This window comes from Mesocricetus auratus, unplaced genomic scaffold, assembly GCF_017639785.1.
Source record: "Mesocricetus auratus isolate SY011 unplaced genomic scaffold, BCM_Maur_2.0 Super-Scaffold_4256, whole genome shotgun sequence".
In the NCBI taxonomy this organism is placed as follows: Eukaryota; Metazoa; Chordata; class Mammalia; order Rodentia; family Cricetidae; genus Mesocricetus; species Mesocricetus auratus.
Genome location: NW_024429182.1, coordinates 36,686,117 through 36,710,584, shown reverse-complemented (window position 1 = coordinate 36,710,584; position 24,468 = coordinate 36,686,117). Strand labels below are relative to the sequence as shown.

General features: G+C 41.4%; 1 protein-coding gene across 1 annotated transcript in view; it reads left to right on the top strand.

Annotated features, from left to right (window-relative positions):
• Positions 1-1,088: 1,088 nt before the first annotated feature.
• Ptar1 (protein prenyltransferase alpha subunit repeat containing 1) overlaps positions 1,089-24,468 on the top strand; it is a 43,048-nt gene continuing 19,668 nt past the window's right edge. Inside the window, exons 1-5 of the mRNA XM_040746320.1 lie at positions 1,089-1,231; positions 11,288-11,457; positions 19,955-20,021; positions 22,432-22,536; positions 24,138-24,351. Of these exons, the coding sequence (XP_040602254.1) occupies positions 1,146-1,231; positions 11,288-11,457; positions 19,955-20,021; positions 22,432-22,536; positions 24,138-24,351 (642 nt within the window). The 5' untranslated portion in view covers positions 1,089-1,145. The remainder of the gene's footprint in view (positions 1,232-11,287; positions 11,458-19,954; positions 20,022-22,431; positions 22,537-24,137; positions 24,352-24,468) is intronic.

Below are 24,468 nucleotides of genomic sequence, written 5' to 3'. Positions count from 1 at the left end.
AAAAGAACTCTTAGTAGTTGCTGAGCTACCTCTCCAGCCCTTAGTATCATACGCTTCAACAGGACTCTTGAGATTATATTTGGCCCAGCGATCTTCACACATCATCCTAGAACTTGTCAGAGAGTAAAGTTAAGTTGATTTTACTGTGTTGTAAACAGGTTCTTGCTTTCTACAGTTTGGTAGACTTTCTCTTGCTTCTTGACCAGGACAACAACCAAACATAGCTTGCTTTTGGCTTTTAGAGATCCAAGTTTCAGATAGTCTAGCCAGTCAAAGATGACCTTGAATTTAACATCCTACTGCTTCTACCACCCAAAGGCTGGGATCACAGCCACAGCTGTGCACCACCTTGCCAGGCAAATATTTTTAAAAAGATGCAGACTTCAAGGATGAGAGGAACACGCTTGGAACAGAAAAAGGAAGAAGAGGATGAGGAACAACTACCACCACTAGTGGGAGGCAGTCAGAGTTTTGTACTCAGAAAAGGCCAAAACAAAACACCCTGATATATAAAACTCAATTACAGCATTTTAAAATCCACATGGAACAGAGAGATCTAAAAAATGTATTTGTCGGGCAATAGATATCAGGAACAAATTGCCAGGGCCTTGTTTTTTTGTGGGTGTGTTTTGTTTTGATACTCCAAATTTACACATCACCAAACAGTGCGTAAATCACTAACAGTTGAGTCTCTTTTTCCCTAGATCTGGAGGATAATTTTTTTCCTTTACATCCTTTTTCTTTGCATAATGAATTACAAAAGCTCTAATTAAAAGGGCTACTTTAAATTCTAGAAACACAAAGTGGCACAGGGGTGCAAAAGGAGGTCAGCAACATGCCTCTTCCCGGGGTGTTCCCGCCGTCCGAAGGTCTCTGGGAAAAAGCCCTCCTGGCCCACGCCTGCTCGGAGAGGTGCGGGAGGGACCCTCCTTCGTCCACGCCAAGCGAATCAAAATTCAATCAAAGTCAAGAAGCACAGAGAGAGAGAGAGAGCCCAACTCAGCAGCAATGCAACCCTCCCTGACCCGGAAGTGCTCGGCGGCCTCGGCGAGGGCGCGCCTGAGCCGGCGCGCGCGCGCCCCCGCGGAACTCCCGCCGGCGGCTGGGTTCTCCCGGAGGTGCGCCCGATCGCGGCGGCCGCCAACATGGCCGAGACGAGCGAGGAGGTGGCGGTGCTGGTGCAGAGGGTGGTGAAGGACATCACCAACGCCTTCCGCAGGAACCCGCACATGTGAGTCGTGCGCCCTGCGCCGCCGGGGTCTTCGGGGGCGGGCCGGTGCCGGGCTCTGGTCCACTCGCGGCTGCCGCTCGGGGCCCACGCGCGCTTCCGACAGGCGGAGCGCGGCGGGGACTGTCGCGCCTGGCCAGCCGGCCGTTACTAGGGCGCATGGCGGGCCAGTGTTGGGAAGCGACCTCCGAGAGCCACGTCGGAGCGTGGAGTTTCCTGCCCTGCCGGGCGCGTCCTGGGAGTTGTGACAACTCTTCTCCTGGCCGCCCTCCGCCTGGGTGCGCTTCCTCCGCGGGCCACTGCTGTGGGTCTCTCTGTGCCTCGGAGGCGCCTCTTAGAGGGTTATAGAGACTGTAGAGGGTTCCCCACCCCATCAGATTCCCCGCACCCCCTTGCAGGTTACTAAAGGTGACAGGAGGCTGCTTTTGACTTTTCCACTCACTTGACACAAAATTGCAAAGCTAGTCGGATGTAACAGTTTTTGAAGGTGACCTGGTTGGATCTCTCGGAAAGCTGTTGCAAACTGGATACTTTTTATCAGAAGCGCGTCGGAAGTTACAGACAAGCATCTTAAGGCATTCTTACCCAGCATCGTTGCCCTCTATAAGTTCACTGAAGGATTGACACATATATCCTTCTCCTTTCTTTCCATTTACTTGTTGTTCTCTAGGAAGATACAAGATTTTATTCTTTCTGGCACTCTTTCTACCATTAAGAAGAAAGCTACAAAAGAGTTACCTACATCAGTATACAAAACAATCAGAAAAAAGCAAGAGTGTAGCCCATTTCCCATCCCTGGGGAAACAAACATGGAGTCTAGTTTTGTATTATTTTCTCTTTGATTATACAATTTTTTGTTTGTTTGTTTGTTTGGTTGGTTGATTGGTTGGTTTTTCGAGACAGAGTTTCTCTGTGGCTTTGGAGGCTGTCCTGGAACTAGCTCTTGTAGACTAGCTTGGTCTTGAACTCACAGAAATCCGCCTGCCTCTGCCTTCCGAGTGCTAGGATTAAAGGCGTGGGTCACCACCACCCGGCTCTACAATTTATTTTTAGTATCTTCAACTAGAACACTTGAATTATTTGTAAACATTCCAGCCTCCTTAGCTTTTCCGACTAAATGAAAAACCAAACGTACATCTTAACAAAGTGTTCTTTTTCTCCAAGGTGATGCCTGCTCCCTTGTGGCAATTAGGGGCTTAAAAGTGTACTACATTAAAGACAAAAGACTACTGGCCTCAAAACATACCTGCCAGCTCTGACAGCTTCTAAATCGTCTTCCTTTCCTTTTTGGACTGTTGACTTTTTTCGGAATGAATGTTTGGAGCGATTTCCTGGCAGTAGCCATAGTGGCTGTTGGGCTTTTTAAAGAATGCTTTGATGTCTTGTGTGTCAGTCTTTGAGGCCCTTTTTGAGAATTCCAACCACAGTGCAAAGAGACATATTCAAAAAACAAAACTCTTTTTGGTCAAATGAAGGGTTTATTTTTCATCATTGGTGGTTTTTGTTTTTCTCCTTTGAAAGAAATTGTAGAAAAGGTTTTAGAGGTCTAATACAGTAATCACTTTAGTGTCTGGTCTTTGAGGTAAACTAAAAATATTGTATTTGGTAAAACTAAGATTAGGATAATGGGTTATGCAGGTTGACTCAGTGCAGTATGGAGCAATGTGGAGCAGGTCCCTGTTTTTCTGGATCACATTTACCAAAACTCTTTTTAAAAGGCTTTGATGCTCTTCTCTTCATCCACTCAGTCTCATTAATACATACTTTATCAAAACTTATGATTTTAAGTATTTGGGTCATTTGAGATATGAAGGTTTGAGATAAGTCGGGCACTTGAAATAATGAGCTGTGTAAACTGTAAACATTTAAACAACTCAGTTCACTATTTACCATTTGTCAGCAGCTGTATTCCAGTGCACATTCCCTACAGTAGAGGTATCTTCTATGTGTTGTCTTTTTAAATGCCTTGTACATTGGACCTTTCAGAAGTGCTGACATGGGTTTGCTCAACCTAGCCTTTTTAGAACCAAAAATCTGTACTTCTAGATTTTAAAAAACAGATGTCTAATAACAGTATTATAAAAGTTTTTCAGCCGGGCATTGGTAGCACACGCCTTTAATCCCAGCACTCGGGAAGCATAGGCAGGTGAGTTCGAGATCAGCCTGGTCTACAAGAGTTAGTTCCAGGACAGCTTCCAAAGCCACAGAGAAGCCCTGTCTCGAACACCCCCCCCCACCCAAAACAAGTTTTTCATTATTTGACCTTTGTTTTCCCTTTTTCTCCAATGTGAGATCAATTGCCAGTTTATGTTACCATCTACTCTCTTGACTATATTAACTCGTTTCTGTGGAACTATCTTCCTGGAGTCAAAGGTGCAATAAGAGCTAGGAATGTTTTTTTTTTTTTTTATCAGGTATGGGTTGTTTCCCCGAGGCTCCATGTCGTCTTGATTTTGTAGGGCTAATGAGAATTCAGAGCACTAGCATTAACCGAAGTCCCTTCACTCCTTGCCAGAGCACTTTTGCCAGAACACTTTACAAAGTAGAAAACACAATGCAGATATTGTTTGGTAGGAAACTGCGAATCTTATTGGGTTCCTTGCAACTAGTAGTTTAACTCAGGAATATTTATTACCATCAAATATAGACTGTGCCTTCATGTAGAAGACAGCTGTCCACAGCCTAATTAAGTCATCACATCGCAACTTGGTATTTTTTTTATTGAATATCATTGATTTGAGGAGCAGTAGGTACCAAGGTACCATATTCACAATATGGGACAAGAAGTTCAAAATATAGCTTGTACTGAAGCCAAATTTCTGGTATTATTGAATTATACATCTGTTATATTAGCCATGTGTAGCTGTTGACTGCTTGGAATGTACTTAATGTTAATGAGAACTGAACTTTTGATTTAAAGCATAATTATCATATAAGAAGTGAGTACTATGTTGTATAGTGTGGGTTTAGTGGAGATCTAAGATTTAACAGTAAATTAATCCTACAATATAGTTCTTAGTGATGATGTGTTAGCAGTATTGTAAGGGCTGTCTAGAAGAGAAGGGAGGCTGAGTGTATCCTAGGGGAGGCTGCTTTTAGCATGAACATCAAAATCTGGGTAGGACTTACAGTGTTAGAAGAAACTGGGATCAGTACATTGATCAAAAGCAGCAAGATGTGATTGAAAAGATTCCACAGGAATGCGTTATAGAAGTCCTTGACTATCTGGTCTGTTGTTGCATTCAAATGTATAGCAAAAGAGCACTCCCATTTGACAGGCAAAATGTTAGTCTGGGGATAACCAACCGTACTGAGAGCTGAGCATATGAATTAGTGCACAGTTGAGAATGAATACCTATCCTTAATGGAACTTCAAACCAATCAACACACACTTATGAGAGGAGGCAGAAAGGGTAAGAAAGACATTATCAGCAGTGATACCTAGGAGACTATTGGAATTACAAGATCAAGATAGTCCTTCCAGAGGAACTAGCATTTGAATAGAGACACAATTGATTACACTTCTAATCAATATGAAGGCCCCACAGAAAATTGTTAATAAGGGGATAATACTGAAACACAGTTTCAAGCTGTCTGCAGGTTGAAGAATATCAAATCACAGAATTTATAATGGTCATGTACATGTGTTTTACTCAGTTAAATGATAGTATAGTTTTTAAATTTTTATTTAGAATTTGAATCCTGGATTTGAACCTTGTCATTTTGTTTGCAAGCCTGATAGGCTTAGATAAGACTATCTTATCTATAAGATAAGGCAAAGATTTTTACTGTAAGTTTTTGCATAGAATAAACATAGAATGTGGCAATAAACAGCAATGTGGTACAAAAAGTTAGTAGCCTTTAAAATCTTTGAGGAAGCCTATTAGGTCTCTGAAATACCATCAGTACCAGTCAAGTTTTAATTATTAATATACAAGTACCAGTTCCTGTATTTTATCAAGTTTACTTTTTGCTTATTCTAGAAAGAATTCCAGCATATAAAACAAAAATAACTATTCAATAAAGATATTTATAAAATTTCCTGAATCTGGGCCATTTTCTGTCCTGTTGTAACACTTTACAGAGTTCATGTTTAGTATTGGGGACAATGCATCCTGCCTAGAAGGGAACTTGGTTGACACAGCTTTTGGAGCAGAAAGTAAGCTGTAGATAAAAGTAAGTCGTAGATGACAGTTGCTGTTTCTACAACATACTGACCAGAGAAGCTGCTGCACATTGGAACAGAGCTGACATCTGTGTAATAGGAAACTTGAACTCCGTTGGACCCCACTGTGAAGACAGACATTCAAACACATGCACTATTGCCATGTGTGACCTGAGGTGAAGGTGCTGCTGCATTCCATGCTGTGTGTGGAATCATTGTTTGCTGCCCTTGACCTGGGTTTCTTTGTAAACCCCTGACCTTGGCCATACAAAGAATATTTTTCTGAGCAAATGGTTAAATACAGGCACTCTGGATTTCTAGAAACTTAAAAATATAGGGGGAAGGGGTTTTGTGGTAGTGAAAGGACTAATTGGAAATTATCTGATGCTCATAGTCATTGTAAGCATTTATCAATTATGTAGGGAATCTTAGATATTAATTTATACGTTTTGTCAAAAGTTTATGTACGATGTGATCTCACTTTCTGTAAAAATACTTGAGGAGGGCAAAAAGACATATACCCAAACTTTAGAAGCAGTAGAGACAGGCTTTCAGTTTTTATTTTTCCTGAGTTTTCTACTTTTTGAGTATGAAAGTGTGATTTAAACTGGAGGTCCAGATTCCTAAGATAACTGCTAGAAATATTAACTTCAGGTAATCTCCTTAAGCTCAATGGACCTCATCTGACAAAAGGAGGCACAGGAATGAATTTCTTCTTCATTTCATAATGACTTGGAATTCTAAATTGCCTGAAAAATTACACAGTAATCTAAAGGAATAGATACAGAAACCTAAATAGAAACTTTTGTTGTTCTGAAGCTTATGAACCACATAGCTTTCTATTGCCCACTAACCAAGAAACTTGACATTGACTGACCTCAGACTTTTAAATGAATTGATAACCTTTATCTTTGGTTTTCATAACAAGCAGGGAAGATATTACATTTCCATATTTCAGATGAACAGCCCAGAGGTGAACAACCCAACACGCCACACTGGTCATTGGTGGCAGAAGGGAGACTAATTAGTCAGAGGCAGGTATCAAGAGCTTTTGTCTCTACAATACCATGTCTTTTCATTGTTTTCTTGTTCTTCAAAGGTTTACATCCTTATGACCCTTTCATTCTCTTTACAGAGGAAAAGGTGTCAAGTCACTGTATAAAATTTGAAAGCTGAGTACACTCTAGCCCATTTTCTTTACTGGAAATGAAATAGAGTTCTATCCTTTTACAGATGGGGAGAGTGGGGTCTGTGGAGGTTAAAGTTGCCTGTTAAATGACCTGTGCTGTTCTCAGCACAGTGTATTACAAAGAGCAGAGATAATATTCTCCTGGAATAACCTTTGAAAGCAGTGGAAATGTCACTGAGGAGCAAGGATGACCATCCATTCAAATGCAGTTACTGAGCACTGCTGTCCCCAAGGCCCTTTGTTTCTTGGAGGGGTAGCCAGTCACAGTAGAATGCTTTTTTAATTCTGCAGATGACTTTGTCCTATAATTTAGGTTCCAAGTTAGTACTTGAATATTTTATATCTAGTACAACTATAGGGAGCAAAACTTCTTTTTAACATTGTGAATTTAAGTTTAAAAATCCTCCTGTCAAACAGTATATCTGGAAGCTGGGATTCTTTTATTCTTGCTATTATAACATGTTTTTAGCTCCTGGGTTTCCTTGAAGTGTTATAAGTAGTTATTAGATCTCAGAGAACACAATCTCTTGAGTAATTAAATTGAGGAGTTGGTTTTTTCATTTGGTTTTGCTAATTTTAGGGGTTTTTTGTTTTGTTTTGTTTTCTGCTTGTCTCTTTGAGACAGGGTCTGGCTGTGTAGCCCTTGCTGGCATGGAATGTAGGGAAAAGGGACCAGTCAAAGAAACACACCCTGAGCAGAGCCAAAGAAACACACTTTGGCCCTGCAACCATAACCAAAGAAATGTACCCTGACCCTAAAACCAGTGCCAAAGGAACACACTTTGTCCCTGGAATCAGAGTCAGTGAAAGAAATGTACCCTGGCCCTAAAATTGGAGCCAAAAGGCTAAAAAGGACCAGAGAAAGAAACACACTTTGGCCCTGAAACCAGAGCCAAATCTGACCCTAATCCTGTGTAAAAAAGTAACCAATCCCGGAGCAGAGCTCTAGCCAATCTGAGCTCAGCACTGAAATCGGACCAATCCCTACTCTGGAAAAACTTCTCCAACCCCAGGAATCCCTATATAAACCCTGTGTATGTTCAGCTTGGCTGGTCCAGCTGTCTTCCAATAAACACCTTTGGATGAGCTTCGGGTGAAGATCTTCTTTTGCGGCGGCGACAGAGCAGAGGCGACCCAGAGCAAAGCAAGCAGAGGCCACCCTGGGCAGAGCAGAGCAGAGCAAGCAGAGGCGACCCTGGGCAGAGCAGAGCAGAGCAGAGCAAGCAGCGCTGTAACACTTGCCAGGGAAACCTTCCTTGGCAGAGCAGAGTTGTTACACTCTGCTCCCGGCTCCCTGCTCTCCGCTCTCAGCTCTCCAGGAGCAGAGCTGAACTGTAGCAACTTCGCCGGAGAAACCTCCTGCAGAGCAAAACTGCTACACTAGGCGAACATCCGCAGCTGAAAGACCCTGTCCTGCCAGCAGAGCTGACACACCGGAGAAGCCTTTCTCTGAGGCAAGGCTGTAAGCTGCCAAGCTTACTGCAACCTGTGGTGGTCCTTGGCTCCCGAGCTCCAGGATACCTTTACATCTGAGCTGTGTAACACTCAGTATCCTTGGCTCCCGAGCTCCAGGATACCTTTCCACCTGAGCTGTGTAACACTGAGTATTCTGTGACTCCCGAGTGCCAGAATACCTGACCCACTCCTGTTCCATCCTGTCCTGACCCATCCCGACAAAACGCTTACAGTCTTTTCATTTGGTTTTGCTAATTTTAGGGGTTTTTTGTTTTGTTTTGTTTTCTGCTTGTCTCTTTGAGACAGGGTCTGGCTGTGTAGCCCTTGCTGGCGTGGAATGCATTGTGTAGGCCAGGCTGGCCTAGAACTCGCAGAGATCCTCCTGCGTTTGCCTCTCAAGTGCTGGGATTGAAGACTGAACAAGTTATTTTCTGTTTTTAGGTTATTTTTTATAACGTTCAACAAAAATATGAGCACCTATGAATCTACTGAACGTATTGTATTTAGGCCCCAAAGTCTTCTGGAGTGATAAATACTTTGCAAGAACTGTTATTATCCTTGTTTATTGACAGATCCCTGTGTCACTAGCAAGTGATCAGTAGAGAGTGGGTTGTCTCTGAGCTATCCAGTTTGGAGGTTTTTCTGGGTGGGTCTATTTTAGATATGTGCTTCTTACTTGTGGTGGTGACTTACAGAAAGAGGCTTTCTCATAATTTGTAATTAAACAGGTTTGCCCCTTTTTAAAATACCCATCAGACCAGTCTTCTTGGCAAAAGAATTGTAGGTACTTAAAAGGCAATGTCACACATTAATTCTGAAGATCAACTTTTTGTTTATTTTTTAAATTTATTTTGACTGGGGAGGGGGAGGCAGCATCTGTAGTTCCCATTGCTATATAACCCAAGGTGACTTTGAACTTCCATTTATGCTGCTTTCGCCTCCCCCCCCCCCCCTTCCTCTCTTTTCCCCAGACAGGGTTTCTCTGTGTAGCCCTGGCTGTCCGGGAACTCATAGACCAGGCTGGCCTCAAACTCATAGATCAATCTACCCACCTCTGCCTTTCAAGTACAGAGACTGCAGACATGTGCCATCAGAGCAGATTAGGTGGTGCTTGGGGTCAAACCTGGGACTTTGAAAATGCTAGGCAAGCACTCTAGCTACTGAGCTGCGTCTTCAGCCCTATTTTCTTGTGTGTGTGAAAAAGAGATGTGGGTCTAGAAAGATGGCTCAGTGTCACAAGCGCTTGCTGCTCTTGCAGAAGACAGTTCAGTTTCCAACATCCATGTCATATGCAGTGGCCTCACAACCACCTGTACTCCAACTCCAAGAGATCTGGTACCTTCTGCTTCCTGGGACACCACCACACACAGTCTTTTTTAAAAGATAGCTTTAAAAAAAAGTGTGTGTGTGTGGTGTATGTGGTACACACATGTGTGGTTTTGGATGCAAGAGCATAGAAGCCAGATAATTGCATTGGTTATTTGGTTCTATCATGTTTCAGATTGTTCTTGTAAAAAAAAAGGTCTCTCACTGAACCTAGCGCTTTATTTTTGGCTAGGATGACTGGCCAGAATTCCTGGCAACCCTCCTGTCTTTGTCCCCAACAGCATTGGAATTTCAGGCAAGTATGGCCACAGCTGGCTTTGTACATGGGTGCTGGGGATCCTAACTCATCCTCATGCTTCTAATTCAAGCCATCTTTCCAGCTCTCTATTGTTAGAGCCAAGGTCAGAAGAAGGTGTTAGACTCCCCCATAGAGTGAACATCCCAACATGGTTGCTGGTAACTGAACTCATGTCCTCTGTGAATCAGAAGTCACTCTTAACCTCTGAGTCATCTCCCCAGCCCCTCTCATAGAGATCTCCTTACTCATTAAGTAGCAGACATCCTATTTAAGAAATTGTGTAGGCAAGAATTTTAACACCTTTGCACATGAAAGGTATGTGTTAGTTTTTTACAACTATTTGTTTCATTTGCTCTGTGAAGTCACATTTTACACATTGTTTAGTAATCAAGTCTCTGTTTTAGTTCATATTTTCAACTTAAGGTAGATTGAATGACCACATTCTGAAATATATTTTGCATTTTGATATTTTTATCATAAAGGTGATTTTTTTTAAAAACTTAGGAATATATAGAGGGAAAATGAGGTAAGAATTTCATACAAGCTAGCCTTTACTAATAATTTGTTTCTGTTCCATATTTATTACTATAGTAGACAAATATAAACACATTGTTTTACATTCTTAAAAAATAGAATAATTCTATAAAAATAAAATTTTTCCTCGTTCATTACCTTTGCTTCTCAAAAAAATTCTTGATGTCTTTCCAAGGAAAATTTTATGTATCTATATATGTTTTAGATAAATTATATAAAAGACTTTTTCATTGTGTGCATTTTGCTTTCTCCCTGTATTCTTGGCAGGTAGGCCAGTACGTGCAGACCTGCATCATTACTGCACCGCTGAGCTGCACTTCCTTTACCTGCATTCTGCTGTTAAACAAGTGGCTTGTTTCCTGTCTTGTGTTTAGAGTAGGGTAGCTGCAGGATTGGAGTATGTGCTTTAAAATGCTGAAAGGTGTCTTCAGATTGCCATCTAAAGATAAACTGAATTTCCACGCCTGCCAGCAAGGAGGATTGCAGTGTACTGTTTTCCCTGTATCATTTCCACTGTTATCAGCCAACTACACTAAAAAAGATTTGTTGTTACAACTCCAGTAAATGAACTTAGTTTTATTCCTGCCTGTCTGTCTGTCTGTCTGTCTGTCTGTCTATCTATATATCTATCTATATATCTATCGATCTATCGAAGACAGGGTATCTCTGTGTAACCCTAGCTATCCTGGAACTCCCTTTGTAGACCAGACTGGCCTGGAACTACACAGAGATCCACCTGCCTCTGCCTCTGCCTTCCTAGTATGGGGATTAAAGTTATGTGACACCACAACTGCCTAAAATTAAACCTTTTTTTATTATTTTTGTTTGCTTGTTTGTTTTATTATGACTGGGTTTCTCGATGTAGCTCTGGCCATCCTGAATCTCACTCTGCAAGTCAGGCTGGCCTTGAACACTCAGATCTTCCTTCCTCTGCTGAGTGCTGTGAAATTAAAGGTGTGGACCCCCACCATCCTCTTAGGTATAGTCTTAAGAGAAATAAATACACGAGGCTTTTAAAATGCTTTGAGGAATTAAGAAAAAAATTAAAAGTCAATATTATCTTCAATTTCTTTTTATGTCTTGCATATTTAGAGATGAAATTGGCCTGATCCCATGCCCTGAAGCAAGATATAACCGGAGTCCCATAGTCCTGGTTGAGAACAAACTTGGTGTGGAGAGCTGGTGTGTCAAGTTCTTATTACCATATGTCCACAACAAGCTCCTTTTGTACAGAACAAGAAAGCAATGGCTAAACAAAGATGGTGAGTATGAATGAGCCTGCCTCCTCCTCCTCTGGGGTGAGCCCCTGTTTTGCAGAGGTGGGGGGAAAGGGAGATGGTGTTAACATTCCTGGACTCTGGTTTTTGCTTCCTCTGCACTGCCTGAGCAGGTGCTCAGCCTCTGTCACATGAATACCTTAGCCTTGATGTTAGTGTTCCCATTTGTAACCACAGTTATTATAATGGAAGTGTCTCAGATAAAATTCAAGCCACCTGCTGCAGCCGGGGCAGATTTATGTGTTAATATGCTGAGGTAATTTGTAAGATTTTATTTAAGGATAGCATCCTATACTTAAGAAGAAGTTTGAGCACCACCAAAGAGTTTTCTATCTTCTAGTTCCTGTAACTACTTGATTTCTGATCCCTTAGCATTTTGTGGACTTCTGAACTTGTTTCTATAGCATTTCAAAGGAGATAGGCAAGGGGCTCTTCTAGTAGCTGCAGTGTCACCCCCATCTGTAGTTATGAGTGTGCTGTTTCACTGAACCCCAATTGAGACCAGGCCTTCCGAATCTTAGTGCCAAAATAAGAATGTGAAAACTAAGAAAGAAAAAGAAAATCTTGGCCTTTAATTCTTCCGTTGTTCTTCTGTCAACTCTTTAGGACACTGGTAGTCCCAAACCATCCGACCTGGTCTCTTTCCAGCCTTCCTCAAATCAGGCTCTGGCTGCACAAATCCTACTAAGCCTTCAGGCTCACCTCAGGCCTCACTTCTGGGCAGCGCTCATCTAAGATTTGTCCTCTTCTGCTTCTGTGAAACCCTTTCCCTTTCCTCCTGCAACAGCATCTGCAGAAGTGCCAGTGTTCCTGGAGGCTGGTTTTCAGTAAGACCTTATTTTCTAAACAATTTTCATCATCTGTTTGGTAGTCATTACTAAGGGGCTGCTCTTACCAGAAGCCGCTCTGAGGACTGTGGGCAGAAAAGTGAAAAATACATGCTTCTGGGGCTGGAGAGATGGCTCACGGGCTTTCCCTTAATTTTTCTCAGTATTGTCCTTAAAAGACTGCCCGAACGGGTTAATAGTACTTTTTCCTGTGTGGACCATGACATAGTCTGAGTTTTTAGTAAGAAGCGGTCTCTGTTTTCCCTGTGGTTTGTTTCATTTGATTGGTCCTCTGATAGGTATTCCTAATTTACAAGTGCTGCTTAACCCTGATGTGATGTTAATGGCATGACTCGAGTTTAGGGCACACTCAAATGTAAAGAGATTTGACTTTTGTTAGAACTCCTTTTTTATTCTGTTACCATGGCATAGGCTTCAGAGAGCCTTAGGACTTCACCAAGTTACATTTTGCCAAATGAGGCTGTATTGTTTTTATCCTGGTATACAGACATGTGACTCAGCCAAAGAACGTTAGTGGGGCAGAATACTGTCTCAGGGAAGAAATAGTAAGCGTTCTTAAAGATCAAGTCCAAGTTACTCATAGCACTAGACTGCCCATCTGTGTACCTGAACTCAACCTACTTCTGCCCTGGGACCATCAAACCTTTCTGTGCATTTCAGCTTCTTATCTTGTGGGCACCAGACTGCAGGCCCATCTTGTTCAAATGATTCCCATCTTTTTTTTTTTTTTTTTTTTTTGGTTTTTACGAGACAGGGTTTCTCTGTATTGTTTTGGAGGCTATCGGTCCAGCCCAGCCTCTAACTCACAGAAATCCGCCTGCCTCTGCCTCCTGAGTGCTGGGATTAAAGGCGTGCGCCACCACTGCCCAGCTAAATGATTCCCATCTTGATGACCCCCCCAGGACACTATCCTGACATATGGGCAGGTTTTGATTTTATCTTGGATCATCCAGATAAGAGTTATGATAGTCTAAGGCTTAGGTAGGAAAGGGAGCGTAGTTCAGTACAGTGCCTAACCCTCAGGTCATATGTTGTATTGTCAGTAAAAGAAGAAAATTGTGCTTTGATGTCTGAAAATGCTAATGTGAAAACATTGTGCCAGATTTATGAACCAAGACATGTAGAATGTAGCTGAATCTTGCTAAAAGAAAATCTCAAATTTTTTAGGAAAATACCATTTCTTTGAAACTTTTTTTTCTAGAAACAATTATGTATGTACAAAATGCCAAGGGTAGAAAGCTGATAATTTAAAGTATTCCTGTGTCTACTTGATTGGGCCAGAACCCTGCAATAGAGTCATAACTCAGTGACTTTTATCATCAGAACAGATTTTTTTTTAAAACCTGGGTTTCTCTCTCATGCTCATTAATGATCTAAGTTTCTTAGATATTTGAAAGATGTCTTGTTTAGCTAGAGAGCATTACTTTTTAACAGTCTGATATAGTAATAACCTTATTTTGGCAGAGGACTGATATTAACATGCTGATTGGCCTACCAAAAAAAACAAAACAAAAGCAAAAAGGGAAGGAAGCAAGAAAGAATGGCACAGCCGTCTTCGGGTTCTGTCGCTGTAATTAGCACCATGACCAGAAGCAAGACCATGAGGAAAGGGTTTATTTGCTTACACTTCCACATCATAGTTCATCCTCAAAGGAAGTCAAGGCGGGAACCTGCAGGCAGGAGCTGAAGCGGAGCCATCGGGGAGTGCTGCTCACTGGCTTGCTCTCTGGCTGCCTCAGCCTACTTGCTTACTTGCTTTCTCTCTTCTTTATTTTTCCTTTCATTTATTACATCCAAACCCTCCCTCCTCTCCTTCATTCCCTTCCCCCCACCTCCCCTCTCCCCCAGATCAACCCTCCTCTGTTTCCCTTCAGAAAAGGGCAGGCCTGCCAGGGATATCAGCCAAACCTGGCATATCATGTTGCAGTAAGGCTAAGCACATCCACTCATATTAATAGCCTGCTTTCTTACACACCCCAGGGCCACCTGCCCAGAGATGGCACTGCCTACAGTGAGTGGATTCCTCCTATGTCAGTTACTTATTAGCAAAGTTCACTACGGATTTTCCTACAGGCACATCTTATGGAAGCATTTTTCGTAATTGAGATTCCCTTTTCCCAGACGACTCTAGCTAGTGTCAAATTGACATAAAATTAGCCAGCATTAAGAAGCCGGGTGGTGGTGGCACACGCCCTTAATCCTAGCACCTGGGAGGCAGATGCAGTCGGATCTCTGTGAGTTCCATACCAGGCCTGGTCTACAAGGGCTAATTCCAGGATAGCTGCAAAGCCACAGAGAAACCCTGTCTCAAAAAGACAAAAAACAAGAAAACAAAAAGAACAACAACAACAAAAAACCCAAACAACCCCCCCCAAAAAAACAGCATTAAGAGCCCCGAATGGGCAGCTCTGTATATATCTAAACACTACATATATTTCAGCGTACCCTTCTTCATTTTTTATTCAGCATTTCTTTTTCTGGCTAGACTTTTTCTCAGTTGGGCTAATGATGATTGTTCCTATTGCAGGCTCTTCTGTTATTCATGTCCTTCGTGGCACTAATCAATCACTTCAAGTAGTACCTTCCAACATCTTATTTGGTTTCCTCTCAAAAATTTTTTTTTAAATTTAAAATATGCCAGGCAATGATGGTGCACGCCTTTGATCCCAGTACTTGGGAGGCAGAGGCAGGTGGATCTCTGTGAGTTTGAGGCCCAACTGCAGAGAAACCCTGTCTTGAAAAACAAAAAACAAAAAATTTAATATAATTTTATCACTTCCCTCTCCTCCCATGTTATCTCCTTCCTATTTCCTCATACCCCCTACTCCAGTTTGATGGCCTCTTTTTATTATTACATATACGTTCATGAGTATGTAAAAGCCTTTTGAGAAGTACTTTTCTGAAATACATGTATCTGCTCATATCTTATTTCATGATTCTCTCAGCCAGTGAAATACTGAAATTCATTAGATGGTATTCAAGGCCTTTAACCATCTGTTCTGTTCTATTCTAAAGCCTGATTGCCAGCGTTGCAGCTACTCCACATTTGGCATCAGTGCAGGTTCTTGACCCCTAGGCTGATATTTATCTATAGACCCATTTCATTTGGCTTATATATTTCAAAAACTGCCCTTAACTAGTTGAATAAGTGCTTAAAATCAGGATGGGAAATTTTAGTTTCTATCCTTATTTGAAAAGTCAGTTTACCTGTGTCTTAAGTTTCTATATAGCAGCAGTAACCTACAGGTTTCTTAACTGGAAAGGACTGCTGGCTTATTGTAACCTCTTCATGCTAGTCAGACGCTGAGAATAGTGTCACTTGCTACTTATTATTGTTGTGTTGCTGCCTTTGTGACTTCATTTGAATCCTACACTCATTTCTATTTTTATAGAAATCTTTATTCCAGCCACAGTCTAAACTGTCCCATTCTCTGAATTCATTGTGTGATACTCCCTTATTTTGCTTTTGTGTTTTCATTATCAGCCCGGTCGCCAACATTAGCAAGCTGAATTCACAGTCATCCCCCAGGATGCCTTTCTGTCTGCTTCAGGAAGCAGCAGATCTCTGCAACCTGTGGGAGTCCTTTATTTGGGTGACTTTCATAGTCCTCACTCTCCATGGTATATTGTAGTTTGTTACTTAAAACATTTTTCCTACTAGGTTGTGGGTCACTGAGAACAAGGATTATGGCTCTTACTCAGTACCCTTAAGTGCTAAAGTGTCACTTGTCAGATTAGCAAGAACTCTTAGCTTAGTCCCCATGCAGGGTCTGTATACTGTAATAAATAGCTTTACCTTAAGCTGTTCCTCATATGGTACTTGAGGATATTTTGGAAGGAGGTTAACCAGTTTATTACCTTAAATTTATATAGCTTTAGATGCACAGAAACCATTCTCTGTCAGAATAGTTGTAAAACCTGGATTATTGCTAGAATGGAGTGCAGTAAAGAAAGTGTATTAGTTTAACCTCTGACTTCAGTCATGTCCATATGCGCTTTTCTTTTCCAGATTAATTTTCTCCCTGTGAGATGATGATGGGTTGGTCATACATTGGATTGTGTAGAGTGAGCATGTATTTACTGGCATGTGTTATGTATCTTGAGAGAGACCCATTTGATTCCAAGAGTCTGCAGGACCTTCAGCAGCTCATGTCTTCTGGGGAAGGCTGTAGAGGAACTGGTCTGTAGTTGGTGACATTTAGAGAGTTAGGTCATTACAGTCAGCTGTTACTGACACGTGTTTATCTTTAGAGCTTGGTCCATCCTTCCTGTAGAGGACAAAGCATCTGCCAAAAGTGTGCTAGCTTCTGCTTTGCTTCAGATAGACCTGAAAAGCCAGAGCATCAGCAGTCTGACGTTAAATTCCTTCCTTTCTTCTCCCTGAAAGGGAGTACTGACTGAGATCTCAGGATTTTCTTGCAGATCTGACTCTTCCATTTCTAACCTCATTATTCTGTCTTGGTTGGCCCTATCCTGTTTCTTACATTATGCTTTCTCCCCACTTCTTGCCTCAGAACTTGACTTCTAAATCAGGAAAGACGAGAAGTGTGTGAAGCAGAGAAAACCCTAGTTGTATGATGGCTGTCAAGGCTGTCAAGGCTACTGGTGTTTTAAATGCCAAACTTCTTAGATGTTGTTAGGTATCCTGCACAGTGGTTTGCTCAGCTCAGATTTCTTCACTTCCTACTAAGGCATCCACTCTTTTTTTTTTTTTTTTTTTTGGTTTTTTCAAGACAGGGTTTCTCTGTATTGTTTTGGAGCCTGTCCTGGAACTTGCTCGGTAGACCAGGCTGGCCTCGAACTCACAGAGATCCGCCTGCCTCTGCCTCCCGAGTGCTGGGATTAAAGGCGGCATCCACTCTTAGTAGTGCTTGTGGAACTGAGTGGGAGATACAGACTTCATAAAGAAAATTAGCATTCAGAATTCAGTGTTCACTGTATGTTAGATACCCTGATACTTCATGCTTTTAATCATTTAGCACTTCTATGAGGTAGCTCTGTTGTGAGCTTCATTTGTAGTGAGAAAACACTAAAGCGTGATGAGATTAAGCAGTTTACTTACATATTTGTTTTGCCCAGACCTCCCAGTAAGTGGTGAAGCAGGGCTGTGATCCTAACAGCAGCTGTCTCTAGCAAAGGAAGCTCCACAATGATGATCCTTCTTCCACAGCCTCTCCCTGCTGCGTGGGGACCAGCGTTGATTTTGTGTGTTCATTAGCTCTGCTTGCGCTACTGTCCAGAGGCTACTCTCTCACTTGTAGAGAGTAGGGGAGGAGAGTTGCATTAAATGCACCAACAGAAGTAACTCTCATTGTGCATTTTCTGTACTGGAGAAAGAATCACAGGGACTGAGAGCCAATTTACTTAGGGAGTGCTACAACTTTTAGAACAGTAGCTGACATCAAAGAATTCCATAACCTCCCTATCACATGTAAGCCTTCCCATGTGCTGTAAGTGCATGCTGGGGTGGGGCACTGATGACTGTTTTCTAGGGTTTAGCCAGTTTCAGTGTAACAGCATTGCTTCTTTGCGCTGGAGTTGTGCTGTGCTCCAAAGTCTCTCGGAGCACAGTGTATATGACATCACACTGCTTTGGCTTTCCCACACTCTCTGACATCTGCAGGGCCTTTACCACTGCACTCCTAGGCCCCATGGGTACACTAGTAAGAATTAGTCATTGCTTCTTCTGAAGGCCCCGGGTGGTGTATGTCCTTTGTTTGCCCTCTCCATCAAGAAGAAAACCTTATGAAGGGTAAGATCGGGTCTTGGCCTGTTTAATTTTTGCTCATTGTTGATACTTAGAACATTTCTGGAATTAAGTGAATAGTAATATAGAGCATTAGTTTCTTTGGTAAATATTAAATTAGTGCCAAAAACTATTAAAAAATGAAAGAAAGAAAAAGGATATGAATTAGATTGTCCTTTATATGCACAGCAAGCTTGTACATAGGAACTTAGAGTGGGAAAATGTGGGTCACAAGTCAGGGTGTGCAGTTCATGATTCTCAGTTTTTGAATGCTCCAAGTGATCAGTAGTAGAATCATAAGTGCCGAACAAATGCTAATCTTTTTATTAAGATCATGTGATAATAGAATACAGGGCCATTTGTTAAGTATATACATGAAATACTTATGTGTTTGCTGTATGCTTGAAGTTTATCTTGTACTAAGTACTCCAAACGCCTCATTTATCTCCATAGACCCGGCATTTCAATTGCAGTATAACTGATATGACCAAAGAGTCAGGTATTAACCTTGTCTCATACTAGTTGGTTCAAACTCTGAATCTCAGGGCTAAGAGATGCCTCAGTGGATAAGAGCACAGGCTGCTTTCTGCTTCCACAGGACTCCCTGCTCCTACATGGTGTCTTACCACTGTCTGTGACTCCAGTTCCAGGGCATCCAATGCCCTCTTCAAGCCTTTGCAGGCACCAGGCACACAAGTGGTGCACAAACATAATATAGACAAAGCATTCATATACATAAAATAAAAATAATCTTCAAAACTCTCTGAGTTTCATTTTCCTGCTATAAAGTTGAGCAGAAGTGGCTTGGGTCGTGACTGTAAGAATGCAGTGCACTGATGGGAATGAAGAACTTAGCATTGTACTGCTCCCAGCAGTGCCACATAAAGCCTGTTGGCAATTTCTGTATTATACCCACTTGGTATTTAATACCACTGATGCCATTACCTACCTTAGGGCTGTGTCTCTAGATTGACAATAGCAATTCTAAACTTCTCTTCAGTTTTACTCACAGGCAAATGTCCAGATTCTATCAATTCACTTCTTTTAAAAGCAGGTTTATGGCATTCATTTGTATCCATGAACATTTTATTAAGACCATGAAGAATAAATATCTAATGAACATGAATAGAATATCCTCAATGAACTGAAAATAGAAAATAAAAATAAAAAGTGATCATATGACTGAAGGTATAAACATGTCAGATAAAACATAGTAGAGTGTTGTTTTTTCTAACCCATCACATTGATGTTTTAAAATATAATTATAGTAGGTTAGAATTGGACCAAAAGTAGTCATATTACTCTTGGAAGTATAAGATAGTCACAGGCCATTTAGAGGACAAGCTGTAACACAGTCGGAGTCACACTGATTGTTTTGCCATGGTGCTTCTCTTTCAGGAAATTAATCCTAAAAATTAGAGTAGTAAGTCTTTAAAAGCGATAACTGGACTTTTATCATTGCCATCACTGTGTAAAATGTGTAGAAGAAAGGGATTTTTTTGCAGCAGAACATAAATTGGATTAAGGATGATTTTTCTCTCCTTTCCTCTGAAAATGTCTTACTTAGTGCTTGAGATATTGGTAGAATTAAATGAATGGTGATTTCAGAATTATTTCTTAGTACAAATTAGATTACTGCTAGATCTACTAAAAGAATGGAAGATGAATTATTCTTTATGGGTATATTGTAAAGTTGTTGACTTTTAAAATAATTGTACAAATTACAAATAGAAGAAAATCTTGAGGATAACAGTCACTCCACTGATGTCTTAGAATAGTGTGCCTATCATTAAAATCAATACAACCTGGATACAGTTATAATGAGAATGGACGAGGAAAGGCTTTGACAGGCAGGTCTGTGTTCTTGATATGGCTCTCTTTATTTTAGAATTGATAGATGTCACTTGCACCCTGCTGCTTCTCAACCCAGACTTCACCACCGCATGGAATGTGAGGTATGTCATTTTCTTCAGTGGTAAAGTGAAGCTTGCCCAGACTTCTGATGATATATAACCCCATGACTCTATATAGCTACTTAGAAACCATTTGCCCATAGCATCCTAAGTTTGCTTCTTATACAAATTCTTTTAATATCTCTATGATGGTCTAACCACTGTGCCCCTTATAACTGTCTTTTCTCTAAGTATTTTTTTTCCTGAAATACAGATTGTCCTACTGAGTTATAATATACTGTTTGATGCCTGTGGTATTTTCTTCCCTTGTTTGGAGATCACAGGCATTTTTTTATGACTAATTGGATCACTAGGCATGGATAATTTAGCCTCACTGGAATTCAGAGTGATAGGCAATATTATTCTATATATGTTTCTCTTATTGGTTGATGAATAAAACAGGCCAGGCAGGAATATAGATGGGACTAGGAGAGGAGGAGGATTCTGGGAAAGATAGGCAGAGTGAGCCTGCTAGGCAGAGTTGCCATGCTGCCAGAGGAGTGACACCATGCCAGGCATTAGCAGGTAATCCACAGCCTCGTGGCAATACATAGATTGTTAAAAATGGGTTAATGATTAAGACAGAGCTAGCCAATAAGAAGTACTAGTCATCGGTCAACAGCTTTATAATTAATATAACATCTGAGTATTCATTTGGGGCTGACATGGCTGTGGGATCAGGCTGGCAGGAAAGAGTACTCTTAACAGGTAGGTTATGGGATAAGGACCTAAGGCCATAACCACTGTGGTACTATAAGAGCCACTTAAAATGCCTGACATTCAGGGCTTGGGAGAAGGATCACATTTGACTAATTCAGACAAGAACCATTTTTATTGAAGAGTTTTTTGTTTTGTTTTGTTCCTTTTTCAGTTTCATGACCCAAATGTATATATGAACTTAAATCAACTGGTATTCATTAGGCTAAAACTAATTCTCTCAAAGGAAAGCAGAAAGTGAATGAGAAGCAAAAGTGAAGTCTGTTGTATATTCTGAGTTAATTTAAATTTTCCCACAGGGTAGAGCCATAAAATTATAATTATTTATCATCAGAGATGGCTTAAATCATTTAACTTTCTGTTTGTTTTAAACAAGATCGATCACATTATACTGGATTTTGTGTTTATAATGGATTTTTAAGAATTTTGGTAACTTCAGTCGTAGATGTTTTTTGAGATGTCTTTGAATAGTAGTGATGGCTCTGCTACTCTGAGCATGCTCCTGAGTCTCTCTAGACTTGAGTAAAATTAGGATATTTGATTGGACTGCATGAAACTGCTGGGTCCATAGTAGAAGGAACTGGGCTCACTGGAAAAATGACTGAATCAAAGACCAAGGTAGTAGTATCTGAAATGATCCTGCTCCTCTGAGAGCAAGAATGTAAAGAAAGAACTTGTAAAAATAAAATACAGTAGGAACTGTTGAAGGGGCACAGGGGCCAACTGGGAGAACTTCTGAAAGCAGAAGCTGGAATGACTTGAGTAGCAAAATGCAAACCCGCGGTCTCTTCTTCTTTCCCTGGGAAGATATGTGCAGGGCCCCTGTGCCTTCAGACCCGCTCTTGATGTTCGCTGTAGAGAGCCAGAACACACTGGACAAAGGAGTCACATCGCCTGTCCTACAGCATCAGATGCCCAGAGCCACTTCGTTTATTATGTTCAAACCATGGTTGACTACTATCAACTCAGGGAGGAAAGGGGTTATTTCAGCTTAGAAGTCTCAGGTCACACACCATCACTGAGGGAGATCAGGAAAAGATCAAAGAAGGACCTGGAGGCAGGAACTGCAGCAGCAGAGGCGGAAGAACTGCTTCCTGGCCTGCTTCCAGGCTGCCCACTCACTTTATCACTCAGGACCAACGGTAGCACAGCCCCCGTAGGCTGGACCCCCATATCAGTCATTAGCCAATAAAAAGTCACCACAGACTTGTCCGTGGGCCAATTTTATGGTGACCTTTTTCTCAGTTGAGATACCCTTTCCCAGATGATCCTAGCTAGCTTTTGCCAGGTTGATTTAAAAAAAAAAAAAAAAAACTAACCAGGATGATAATAAAGTGTAGCAATGTTTTTAAACCATAACATGGTTCATACTTTCTGGTTTAGTGTATCTGGGACAAGACCTGGGGATTTGCATATCGAGATGCACATCCTCAAGCCCCACAATTGCAGTTCTCCCCTCCCCAGCACCAAGACTATAGATACCTGCTGTGGTGCCTGCTTTTTAATGTGGGTTCTGGGGGTCAAACTCAGACTCCCATGCTTATACAACAAGCACTTTCCTGACATGACTGTTTCCTCCCCCTCTCATTTTGTTGTTCATTCTTTAATAATTCCTTGGTGATTCACCATTGAATTGTTATTAAAAGCAACATGCTTGAATTGAAAATTAACACTTTTTTTTTCCTTTTTGTTACAGGAAAGAGCTCATCCTTTCTGGCACTTTAAGTCCAATCAAGGATCTACATCTGGGAAAATTGGCCTTAACTAAGTTTCCTAAAAGTCCAGAGACATGGATTCACAGGTGTGATTGATAGGTAGTTTTGTATCCCTGTTCAGTATTCAAGGTCACAGCTTATGAAACACCATTATGTGTTTGTTCAGAATTTGAATTCTAAAGTCACATTACTTATAGTTGATTCTAAAATAATCACTTGCTACCTGAGTGTCCATGATAGCAAGTCCTTCCAAGTCTGAGTTTTCACATTCATAAAACGTGAACAATAATTATACTTGTCTCATAGCTGAGCTCACCTATGCAAACCCTACTATAGTGCATTGCACATAGTAGTTGCTCTATAAGGTTGACTGTTTTTCAACCCATCTGTAGCAACTTTGGAAATTGCATTTAGATACTTAACTATAATAATACATGGGCTTGTGTTCCTAGGGAATTTGGTGGTCTGATGGTTGTGATGATTAAAAAATTAAATTTTAAAGGAAGCTAAAGGTAACTGAGATGATTGGTATATGGGCTAAGGGAAAACTGTAATGCAAGGACCATCTTTATGGTGAGAACCTGAGACAGCCAGAATATAAGCAGGACTCTGAAAATTCTTGTTGTTGGAAAGCGTGCTTTTCTGAGATGTCATGTAACTCTGTTCACTTGACTAAAATTCAGTGGTGTAGCCTGCTGTCATGGTGTCATGGAGAAGTTACTCTCAGAAGTTTGTCTTCATTATGCCGCTAACATTTCTCAGTCATGAACATCATTGGGTTCCTAGGCATGACCATAACCTTGCCTTTGGCTAGCATTATAAGTTGACTGTAGCAAACCACAGTCAGTTGTATTTTCTTCATACCGGAAATTGGCATGGTTTGCCCCCAGAAAGCCATGTGCTGGCAGAGGGCGGGGCTGATGCCAGAAGGAAACTATTAAATAAATATGTATCTCAGTTATTGGGGGTCTGTAATTTTAAAACAAAGGTGTTTTGTTACAAAACTTCATTGTTTAAAAATAAAATGAATTTTCCTACTCATTTTTCTGTACCTTTGGACTGGAACTGGTTAGAAACCTTTCCTGTTGCTTTTGGTTGAAATGCATGCAAATTATACATAGACAAAAGGAGAATCTGTGATTAAGGATATCTTACACCTTGGTGCTCCAATGTCTTTTGCTTCCTTCCACAATTTATGCTGTAATATCATAATTTTGCTTAGTGGAAGTTATCAAAATGAAGCTTTTTGCTTGCAGACAAGTGCGGGTGAGGCATGCACGTACAATCGAAGATTCGCTTCTGCTCCCTCCTGCCGTAGCCCACCGTCAGCCCTGCGCCTAGCCCACCACACACAAGCACATAGACCGGCTCCCTCTGTACGCCCTTGCCAAGCACAGTTTAGAAGCTGTCATTTTAGAGCTGATGACCTCTTTTTGGCAGACTTTAAGTTGTAGAGAGGTTTCTCTTTCCTGTCTATCATTTTCATGTCCCTTCTGCTAATGGTACTAAGTTGAATTGTATTCCAGAGCATAGGAGCAGCAGCCACCTTGGCGTCCCCATACATGAACTCACTACAGACAACTATTATTGTGCATCTCTGTACATGGAAACTAAGAACAAGGAGACTGGATTGCTTTGCTTTCTCACTTGTGTTTTTCCCTCCTCTTCCCCGATGCCGTGTTAACAGGCGCTGGGTGCTGCAGCAGTTAAGTCAGGAGACTTCCTTGCCTTCTTCTGTGGCCAAAGGAAATTTAGGACCAGTTCCTGTAGAGAGGACACAGCGAATAATACAGGAAGAGATGGAAGTCTGCGGTGAGGCAGCAGGAAGATATCCCAGCAACTATAATGCCTGGTCCCATCGCATCTGGGTTTTGCAGAATGTGGCCAAGCTGGATCTCAAGGTAGAGCTGTTATTCTTTCTCCATGGCTAAGACTGCCCACCCATCCTTTAAATTTCTGTAGTAATTTATCCTGGAAAGTAATGCCCCAGCAGCCCCAGAGGATCAAGACACGTGTGG